This window comes from Rhopalosiphum padi, chromosome 3 (genome assembly GCF_020882245.1).
Source record: "Rhopalosiphum padi isolate XX-2018 chromosome 3, ASM2088224v1, whole genome shotgun sequence".
Classification (NCBI taxonomy): Eukaryota; Metazoa; Arthropoda; class Insecta; order Hemiptera; family Aphididae; genus Rhopalosiphum; species Rhopalosiphum padi.
This window is the reverse complement of record NC_083599.1, coordinates 47659689-47672152: the sequence shown is the minus strand read 5'-3', so window position 1 is coordinate 47672152 and position 12464 is coordinate 47659689. Positions and strand designations below refer to the sequence as shown.

At 24.2% G+C, this 12464-nt stretch overlaps 1 protein-coding gene across 1 annotated transcript; it reads left to right on the top strand.

Moving 5' to 3' along the window:
• Positions 1-2291: 2291 nt before the first annotated feature.
• On the top strand, positions 2292-10774 carry LOC132926489 (uncharacterized protein KIAA2013 homolog). Its single transcript, XM_060990856.1, has 12 exons — positions 2292-2514; positions 2600-2675; positions 2745-2842; positions 3806-4283; positions 4351-4465; positions 4523-4639; positions 4721-4986; positions 5055-5142; positions 5242-5381; positions 7164-7313; positions 7370-7494; positions 7581-10774. Exons 2-12 carry the CDS (start codon positions 2620-2622, stop codon positions 7775-7777), a joined length of 1830 nt encoding a protein of 609 aa, XP_060846839.1. The 5' UTR covers positions 2292-2514; positions 2600-2619; the 3' UTR covers positions 7778-10774.
• Positions 10775-12464: the final 1690 nt, after the last annotated feature.

Below are 12464 nucleotides of genomic sequence, written 5' to 3'. Positions count from 1 at the left end.
AAAAATAAATAAATAAATAAGCTCGCGAAAAACTAACGATGTCGACTTGAATGAACAGTTGCACGACAATACAAGTTTATCTATTAATAAGTAATAAAATGAAAATGGAATTTTCCTGAAGATCCCTGCGGTTTGCGATAAACTAAATTGTATCGATAAAAATATATAATCTAAGAAGTTTCCGGTATCCTACACAAGTTTTAACAAAGTTTCAACTAGCGACGTCACGACGATAATAATAGACAACAGAGGTCCGGGGACTGGAATGACAGGTATAAATATATAATATTATGTTATATCTAATGTTTCAATTTCAATAGTTGATAATTTTTTTATATAATAATTTAAAGTCAATAAACTTAATAAAATTATCAAAATGTTTGTGGCTAACCATTGGGGGGGGGGGGCTAAAGCCCGTTAGTCACCACTTGATTGACGATATAATGAAATAATACTTTGTACATTTTACTTTTAATTGCATTCAATGGAAATTTAAACGTTGTTTTTAATTATTTTATTTTAAATTACCTGTTCATTTATTATTATAATAACACAATCATGTTAATTATTTACCACGATGGTGTAATTGGCAAATGTTCGAAAGCTATCTTCATAGACATAATATTATTGATGTGTTATTTAGTATTTTGTGATTATACTCTCTTCGCGATCTTTTTATTAACTTCTACAACTGTATTCCAATGTAACTGTAAATACAATTTAGTAACAGTAATAATAATAATAATAATAAAACAATTATATTTTACAAATATATATGATATATTACACTCTATTTTTGTACATTATAATGTTATAATTCTTTCACCAATTATTCATTATTCGTTGAATCAATTTATTTATTTTAAAAATAAAATTTTTTACAACTAACAAAACCTTGATTTACAATAAATTAAAATCTAGAAATAAATAAAATAAATACCGGGAATAATAGTCTTGAGTATATTAAATATTTAGTTTCATTAGGTTTGATTATTTTGATCAACTATAATATTCTTGTAAGTACAAGAGTTATCGTATACCTATTTGTATTTTTTTCTGAATTAATAATTTTTATCTACGAGGATTTTTACTGTGTTACCTAATAAAAAATACTCCAAAATTCTCTTGAATACTTTCTTTAGCTATACTTAATTTTCATGATAAGTTTAAAAGATTCTTATAGTTCAACCATCAGAAAGTATACATTGATATTGGTATTATATTATTATTTATTATGATATATATAAAAACTTTTTAAAATTACAACATACATTATTTACCTATTTCATTTTCCAAAGTAGAATTTCGATACATTATAATTTAATTTTGAATGAATAATTCATTAACTACACGTCTGAAATTTGATTTTATATATTAAAATACTCCGAATTGTATTCTGCTTCGGAATATGAAATAAAAAATGTATAATTTTATTTTTAAAAAAAGTAAAAACTTATAACACGATAACAATATTTCTATCATTATTTTTCAGAATTGACTACAAATTATAAAAAAAAATATTTTTAAAAGGTTACATATTTTCGAAATTATGAGTGATGAGGACAAAGAAATTGATCATCTAGTATTTTAAAAATATAAAAAAAAAATACTTTATTATCAAATGTTTAATATTATAAACATGGTTATGAGCAGTTCATTGTTGGGCGTTCCAGTGTAGTTACTAGTTTGTTACTCCACGTTTCTGGATAATAAAGTTTTTTTTCGTTTTGATCAATATTAATTAGATATTTCCTCTTATCTTGGAAAAAGGTAGGACTGTCACTGTTGTAAATTAGAAAAAATGCGATGAATAGCTGATTTTACTTGCAATATTCACATAAACATTATTTTTTTCAAAAAATAAACGGCGAAATTGTACATTTTAATTAATATTTTTTTTTTTGAAATGACAACAGATAAACATAAAATAATAAAATAGGAAATCTTCTCTGTTACCGTGTAAATATCAGAGATGAGAGATGGCAAACCTTTTTGTACCCGCATATTGTGAAAAAAAAAAATAAATACCTATCAATACTCATCACTGCGAAGAGAAAGATCAGCTTGACAATAAAATCGTGTCGATTCGCATATTGTACCTAATACAATAATAATTGTACATAATATAGACGGCTCAAATATAATAATATTAATGTTGAAAAATACGCGATGTGATTTGCTAGTTATGAGTGTTATGACATTTTGGAACGGCGAAAGTAGTGTGAATAGTGTGATACGATTATCTTATCGGTTATTATTCACTCCTCGTTGAGATAACAGTATCACTAAACACCGGAATTTTCGTAGTGCCGAGTACTTTTATTATTATTATTATTATTAGTAGTAGTATATCGTAAAATTTCGTCGAACAGGGAACACCCGAACGCCACCGATGTTTGTGTCGACAATTAGGCAGTAAAAACAATGTGAAACCATAATTGGCATCTAGTTCCGCTCTTCCGCGGGTATACCGCCTGTAGAATTGTTTTTGTTTACGCCGTGTGACGCGAACATGTAACTATAATATTATAATATCATCTAAATGTACACCTGTAGTCTGATTAATTATTGTTGTTGTTGTTGTTGTTGTTGTTGATAGTTCGTACACGTCGCGACAATATGAGTCCTCGAGATTTCCTGTACCGGTTGAGAAGGAGCTTAGAAAAAATAAAAATGTTAGCATTTGTTTATTCGAGTGTCGCGTGTCTGTCAATAGATTAACAACTATGCATTGTAAATTACAGATCAAAGAAAATCGCCATTGTGATCACTTTTATTGTCACATTAATATTTTATCTAAGTCCTTACTGGAGATCATCCAACAACCGAAGTCTAGAATATGGTATGTCTTTAATCATATCTAATAAATTGTATACATTGATAAAATGTTTGTGTAAAATATAGTACCTACATACTATATGATTAAGTATTTTTGATAGGTACCCACAATTTTAGAATTTATTTTTATATACAAAAGTTTATCAATCATGTTTATGTATGCAGACCATACACAATGAGGTTCATTTGCTTTGTAATATAAATATTTTACTTTTGCGCAAGATATTTATATGTGTAATTAGTATAATTTATCTTAAATAATATAAATTACATAGTTGAAATTAAAATTATTATTGAAACATAATTTTTTAGATACAATTGTATAAAGTAGGTAATGCATCTTTTAGATAGATGGTAGGTATTGTTAATTCTAAACTAACTTATAGGATTCCTTAAATTTTTAATATAAAATAAATAAAAATATTCAATACTTTAAAATTGTATGATGGTGTTAAAACTGTTTGAAATCCACGAATACTATTACTTCTAACTGATAGTTTGAAATTTTTTTTATCAGTAAAAATATCAGTATCTGGGAAATAAAATCATTATAATATCATCATACTAGCATAAAAACATAAAACATATAATAATATAATAATAATAATCTATAATACATATAGATTCATGTAAACATATACAATTAAAATCTTACAAATTTTAAAATTTCTGGATAAGTGCATCTCGCTATCAGTGGTTTACTCAAATCTTATAGATGCTTTCATATGTTTAATATAAAATAATGTCTAAAGTTTTTAGCTCAATCATTAGACAAAATTAGTTGATCTTATATGTTATTGGTACCCAAGTAAGATATAGAACAATCACATATTATAGTTACTTAATGATCATTATAATTATTAAATAAATGTATTAAATTAAAACCTACCTGTTTATATATATTTAATTTATACTTCAATTTATTATTTTTAATAATATATGTATAATATTTATTTTATATTTATAGATGAATTATTTATGAAGAATGGCCTATTTGAGAAGTTATCTTTTCATAAGCAAGCTTATGATATGTTTGATGCCAACATTAGACATGAACCATTGGATCTTGATGAAAAGCCTTACAAAGAATTTATAGGAAATGGTTATTTTGGAATAACACTAGATTATGATTCTCCAATATATATAAAAGGCAATAGAGCATTATCAATACCTATTTATTGGTATCCAATAATCAAAATAGATATTGAAGCTCCATCACAATTGGCTACAGTTGTCAGTTATAAAAATGGTATAGCATACCGATATGAATGTTTTTCCAACCGACTCCAAAGTAGTATTAAATATTATGCATTCCGAGCCTTACCAACAATTCTTGTCCAGGATATAGAACTTACAAATCCTACAGATTTTGTATTATTTGCTAAACTGAAGAAACAATCTCATAAAACACATGGTTGGTCAATGTATAGCACACGTTCCATACAGTAAGTTGGTTTATAAATTCATATTTACATAAATACATTTTATTATATTGTTATGTTATTAATGTAGATTACCTGACCTGACGGAAAGTTTTATAGTTGAATCTGGTATTAGTACATCAACAACTAACAACCCAATTTATGGTGTTTCAATAACATACTCTCAGTTTCCAATTAGTGTTAAGGTAAATTAAAAAGTAAATTAAATAATTTTGAAATATTTATTATGTTTATTTTTATAGGTCACACCACATAGTATATTTAAACTACGTATTATTATCGCAATAGAATATTTGGCTTTGAAAAACTCCTTAGAATTTACTGGAATTAAGTCAACTTTAGAAAAAAAATCAATTGAAGTAAGTTTGATTATTCTTTTTATTATTGTTATTTTTAATACTTGTGCATATTTATTTCATATCTATTTTCATAATCCTCAGTCAATATTGAAAGTCTCAAATTATGAAAACATTGAGAAGACACATATTGATATTTGGGAGAAGCTATGGAGTACTGGATTTTCAATAAGCATGTCAAAAGCAAGTGGTGTTTTAAATGGAGATTTAATCAATGCGACAGTATACAATGTTCTATCCAGTGTTCGAGCACCTTCTTATGAAATTTCATCATCTCCTGCCGTTCTTGCTAAAGTTGCAAGCAGTCTTTCATATGTTGAAGGTTGTTATGGTGCAAACCATGATACTTTGTACGTATATTATGTATTTTATAAAAAAAAAAATTAATTTAATCATATATATCTTGATATTATATTAGACAAGCTGTAGGTTTATGGACAAATCTTTCTTCAATTGAAAAAATTAACAATGCTGTGTCATTATGGATTCTTACTTTAGAAAAACAAGTAAATGTTGTTAATTTTATTTTCATAAATATTAATTATATAAACACTTTTCTTTTTATAGTTGATCATTATGTAATCTACTTTTAATTTTTGTTTCAGGGATGTCATAATCTTGTTAAAGCAGGGGCTGCTGGAGTAGCTCAAGCAATGGTTTTAAGTTTTGGTAATTTTCGATTTAGCAACCAACATTTGGAATTTAATATGCATCCAAAATTTTTACACAGAGATTTTTATTTCCGGTAATATTAAAAATATTATGCCATATGCATATTTCAAAATATAATTTGTGTTATTGTTGTATGTTGTTCAATCACTGGGTAAAACATAACTGATAAATTAACAATTTTAGTATCAAAAATGGATAATACTAAAAATTTTGATTTTTATTCCAAATTCTGTACTTTTATTATTTAAATTAAAATGTATACAATACATCATTAAATACAACAATTTAATTACATATTAAATTTTTATTTTAGATTCTAAACGGGGCAATGTATTTAGTTATTTTACAATTATGGTGTTTTTTATGTGTATGTATGATATATGTACAATCAATTGTTGAAAAATGTTTCAATTTCCAATTTTGAGGGTGGTTTTGGATAGCTAATTGATTCTACTTTATATTTAAAGTCATAATTAGAATTTCCACTATTTGTTATTTTGCGATTGAAAATTTTTAAAATCTGTAGTTTTTATAGCTAAGACTTTAAAATCTAATACAAAGTTCCTTACAAGTTATAAGTAATTTATACTTGAATCTAAAAAATATTTTTTTATACAGACATTTTAAGCTCATATTTGGATATAATTACATATTTAAACTATGAATAAGTATATGAATATCTATTGTTTTGCTATAGTTTAAAAACAATATTCTTTGTGATGTAAAATATTTATTTATATTATTATATTTTTCTAAATATACTTATAATGAAATAAACTTTAAAAGCAATATTAAAAAACATATCATAAATAAATATTCTTAGTTATATAGACTGATTATCTGATCACAACTGTTTTTTTTTTGTTTACAATAATCAATGAAATCAAATTTAACACATTCATCACAATGATCATTTAGCACCAACCGTACAGCATGGTAGCTCATCTTTTAGTCAGGCATGGCATCAGAATTTTTTTTTAAGAGGGGCGGTAAAGGGCAAGGTCAACAATTTTACTTCATTCAATAATAATAAAAAAAAAGAAGTTAAGTAATGATTTATGTATGATTTATGTATCAGTGAACACTATAATACTGTTTAAGTGAATTTCTGCATATAACATAAATTTAATACATAATAGTAATATTTAAAAATAAAAATACAACATAAATTTAATACATAATAGTAAGATTTAACTAAGAAAAAATTTAAATAAGTATATTTATGTTTAAGCCGCTATTTTTAAACATTTTGAATCGTGCCACTTTTATCGACTATCGAGAGTGAACAATGAAGATAGTCATCCTACTTATTATTTACGATTAGAAATAATGTGTCTATCAAAAATAAATACACTCGTAAACTGTATAAAGTATAGCAGTCAGCACTACAGTGATTGTTGAATAATCGCTGATAAAAATCATGAGAAAATCAGCTGGCCATGGTCCGATTATTCGAAATCACAGAATATTACTTGTGTTCAAAAATTGTTTATTGTTATATATTATATACAATAATATTGTTTAATATTTAGGGAACTAGCTTGGTCTAGCGCTCCTCGATCACACACCAGTTAATATGAGTTAAAATATCTGGGGGGGGGGAGCTAGAGCAGGGCGAGAACTTATCTTGAATGGGCGACCCACTTATATGTACTATAAGTCATGAGCCCTGGTTATTATAGTAAAAACTTAATTAAATTGATTAGGTAATTTATTTTAAATTATCCAAATTTGTAGTTGTATTTATTTTTGAAATGTAGATTTTGATTACAACAGCAACTGTAACATTAAATTTTATGTATTGGTTTTATATGTTAATATTTTTAATGAATATGTTTAATACATTTTTGTATAGGCGCCTCAATTATGGAAATATGACTCACATCAATGTGACAGTGTCAGTCCAAGAAAATAATAAAGCTATTATCTCTGTAGCTATAGACCGCAGCGATAAGAACTATTATGCTTGTGATGGTGGATGTTTAGATGAACCAGTTTTGTTAGGGTAAATATTGTTCTAAGAAAAATTATAAAAAAAATTATAATCAATATTTTTTACAGGCCCGAGTATAAAACATTTCCAGTTAAGCTGACTGATCCTGTAACGGGAATATTATATTTAACCTATGATAAAAAACATATGGAAGATTTAAAACATGCAATTCATGTTAAAGAAGTTTCAGAAGGTATTACTTAGTTATTACTAGTTTTTATTTTGCTATTTAATTAGTACTATTAATATCAAAAACTTTTAACAATGATAATATTTTAGCTCCTGCACATGAACATCATGTATTAGCACTTCATAAACATGGCCACCGTCTTGGAGGATTGCCTACATTTTTCTGGGTTGCAATCGGTTGTTTGATTGTTGTATTTCACCTTTTCCTATTCAAACTAATTTACAATGAATATATTAACTGGCAAGATAAATCAAGAATAAAATATGGTAAACTAGCATATAAATAAACATCGTTATAATTATTTATATTCAAAATGCTAATAAAAGTAATAACTGTTTTATAAATATTAAATGTTATCTTAAAAATATTTTATAAACCTTTATAAATAACTTTTTGAGTTATTATCATTTATATTTTTAAAATTATAAGATCTCATGTTAAAACATCTAATTATAGATTTCAACTATTTTGATTAATAAAACAATCATTAACAAAAATATATAATAATTAATTTTATTATTATTTATTGACAATATATTAATGTCTTACCAGTCTTACCTAGAATTAAATTTTTATAAATATATAATATCAATTATAAACTTAAAAATACAACTAAAGATTTAAACTTATTATTCCTTTAATAATATAAAATTATTATCAAAATATTTCACATTTGGATTAATATCTTATCATGGAATGTAAAGAAGGAATAAATAAAAATATTTAATAATTTAATTGTTAACAGGGTTGGGCAAAATGATTGCATAATTTATATAAAATATAAAAATGTATTCAAAAAAGTGTATACAATTTAATTTTTTTCATTAATAAATATTAAATATAATTATACAGAAATATGTACTAAATATTATTATTAAAATATAATATGTAATGGTATTGATGCATTAATACTATTTAGTCAAAAAAATAATAATATAGAGCATGGCCATAAATAGTAAATCTTTCAAAAATGTAATCTGTTATAAGATGCCTATTAGAAGTTAGGATTAAACTAGGGGAAAAAAATTATGTAAGATGTTGTTTTCCCCGATCCTCAATATTATTAATTATTATATTAACTAAAAATGAAAAATACATAATACAATTTCAAAATATGCACAAGTTATAAATATTTAATACATAAATTGTAAATTGATATCTAAAATTTATTCCTATTTTGCCCATTCTTAACTATTAATATAATTTATTGATATTTTTTTATTAATCAAATAAGTAATAATGGATATTGAATTTTTTTTTCCTATGGGTTTGAATTGTAATTATAATTGATACTTTCATTATATAAAAAAATATTTATCTTTTTAGTTTATTCAACAAAATTTTGCTATAAAATCACTAATTAATTAACTTTTCAGTATTCAACCAAAAATTTTTATGAATCCACATATTTCACATTTGTTATATTTTAAATTTTCTCAGTAACATTTTATTATTAAAAAATTAAGGATTAATCACTTTGTTTAAAAATGTATAATAAGAACTATATTCAAAAGAAAATATATTTATCTGCACCACTTTCACAATCAGGGGCGGACAGAAGATCGGGAAATTTCGACACCGTTTCATTTTGCGGCATAATTTTCAAATTATTTTTATATTAAAACATGGTTTTTAATTTTGTTATTTAGAAAGTGATAAATAATCACAAAAAAATATTAATTATTATTTGAAACGATTTTAAATCTTAATAATTCACTATCTGAATTCTGAAAATTGAGGATGACATGAAACTTCTCCAATATGGAAAACTAGTTAAAAAAATTTACAGTAGATACACTAAGCTCAAACAAAGAATTTTTTGTCTTAAGGAAAGAGTGACAAGCGACTCTCTACAGATGAAATGGATTGATTATTTTGATAACTTTAGTTATTTAATTAAACACAACAAATAATTTTAACTAGTTCAAAAAAACTTTACTCGAAAAATAAGTTTAGCGACATGGGAGCCGACCATTTGTATCTCACCATGTTGTCTCCACGGATAAATTTTCCCGGATAATGTTTTGAAATCTAATTTTTCTTAATTCTTATTGTTTAATTGTTACGTTTTTGTAAAACCACATATTTTATATTTTTCTATAGTATTTGAATAAAAATGTTGATAAAAACTTACAAAGATAATAATAAAAGGGCAATACTTATGGGATATTGGGTTTTAAAAATTCATATAACTTTCAATTTTAATAATTAAGGCTCGGAAATTGAGTAGAGGTTTTACTGTATTTTATTAATCCTTATTTCACCTATGGTTACATTAAACATCCCTATAATTGTTATATTTTGTAAAACTAAAAATCTAGACTGCAGATTAAAAAAATTAAAAAATTACATTTCATAAATTATTAATTTCTCAAGCCAATTGATTGATTGATGATTATTTAATCATAACCATGTATTTCTAAAACGTGTTATGTGTCTACTGTTATTATTTATATTATGAATATTAAACTGAGAAAATGTGTGGTTTTTTAAACATAAGTGCTGTTATTAGTATAAGATTAAACAATGGTTTTTGGGCTACTTTGAAAAAAAATTCCCAGGTCACTCTGAAGGCGCCAGTCCGCCCCTGTTCACAACTAACAATGATTTCTGAATTCATACATTAATTTACATCAACCAAATTAATGTAGTTTGATTAATATTTAACAACATATTTTTAATATATTTCATTAGCACATGGACCAAAAATCTTACAACAAAAATAAAAATTACAAAGATGATTTAAATAAAATAAAATATTTTAATATTAATAAATTGTGATGTATACCATACTTAATTGTAAAAAATATATTTACCTATAGTTACAATATGTTTTAGTAGTACTTACTATATTACCTATTAATCAATAAGAAACAAATAATTAATATCAACAAATTAATTAAGCAATTTGTTAAAATAGTAAATAAATAAAAACTGATAATTAATTTTAATGTAATTAATAAAGTTTTATGTGTTATTGTTAAAAGTATAATCAATTCTATTCAGTTATTTTCTTATTTATTTTTTCATGTTAAAACTAATATTATATTATTTATATTATTTATTAATTTATTGTATTTTGTGATAATACTGCTAACTATGTATGAATATTAGAATATAGTCAACATCATAATGCTACAAATATTAATCAGTTGTAAAAATATAACATAATTAAGTTACCCTAAACAATGTTTCATAAATATAATTCCATTAGTATATGTATACATTTGTTGTTGTACACAATATTTAATCTAATAAAAATATAATATTATTACCACATTTATCTATGACTGTTTTCATATTTTTATCATGCATCATTAAATTAATAATTATTTTTTAAATTTATCATTTGTCTTTTATTATTTATTATATTCTAATAAAAGTCTCTTTACAAGTGTCAAATGATTATGTTGAGTTTTAAAGCTAACCTGTTTATGTAGTATTAAATGTGGTTCTTTCCAAATAGTTTTTTTAAACACAAATTGACTGTCCCTGACATGTAGAAGAAAAATCTGTTTAAAATAATGAAATTTATTTAATGTATTTATTACAAATTTCAATAATATTACCTGTTTGATCATAAATTATAGTTAATACTTTAAGATTTATATAATATCTAACTTCACAGTTTACACAAATGTTTAATGTTGAATTTAAATTCAATAGTGTTTTCATATTTTTTCATCTTAAATTTCAACTATGTAAATTGTAGTTTAAAGCTAGTGGCATCTGTGGCTTTGATGTAATTTGTAAAAGTGACATTAATTTTATTTTTATTTTTTTTTTAATGAGATAAATTATTAATATAAATTTTTCTTTGTAGAATTCTAGAATATTTAAACATTTCTCTTACCCAGAAATGTTGTTTTATTTACCTAGCCGAGTTCAGTGAATCATATTGGACGAGTAACTATTATTTGTAGTATGAATTCTTTCATTTAAATTAGTGCTGTTGCCTGTTGTAGTTCACTCAACCATAAAACTAGGAGAGTGCACTTAAATTCCATGTGACTTTTGCCTATATGCTTAAACAATATGTAGTTGTTATACACTAGTTTAAGACTTGAAAGTTTCTTTCGTTATGATCCACGCTTGCAAACGTCATTATAACATTTTGATAATAATGTTCTATACATGACATAAAACACTTGAAATATTTTGTAAACGTTATTAAAATAAAAACTAATAAATAAGTAGAAATAGAAAATATTTAACATATTGACATTGAGTATATGCCTTAATGAATCAATGTTCTAGTTTCTACCTACTGCTACATAATAATAATGTTTCACCGCATCAAATTTGTTCGTATAACAAAAATGTTACATTTTTTTTTTTTTGTCTATTATAGACGTAGCACTAATTTTTTTCTTTATTGTTGACATACGTTTTGGTATGAATAATGTAGAATCAGAATAAAAAAGTGTTCATATGCATGCTTACTGGGTGTGCGTGGTAAGCTACTACGCAGCGTGTGAAAATTCTACGTATTTAAAATTTTTGATTTATTTACAACTATTATTATACTGTTAAATTACAGGTCAAATAGCTAAATGCCCTCTTAAACAGTATAGGTTTCAAGTGTACCTTGAGTAGCTCGCTATACCTAATGAATGTGTATTTTCATTCAAATGATAAATCAATAATAATCATTGCATACCTACAATAAAAATCAGTTTTAATACTGTTAAAAGCTAATCATAATCAATACTCAATAGTCAATAATAAATCTTAATTAATAGATTTACCAATAACAAATAGAAAATAGGAATAGGTAGTCATAGACATAAATAAAAATAAAAAATAATAGTTATGATAACTTATATAAGGCATATTGATCATTTGATTTTTTTGCATACCTATCATAGAAAAAGTTAATAACATAAAAAAAAATTAACGTCATTGCTTCCTACATAAAATTAAATACATTTTTACTAATATAATATGGCTATATATTATCAAAAAATATTAAA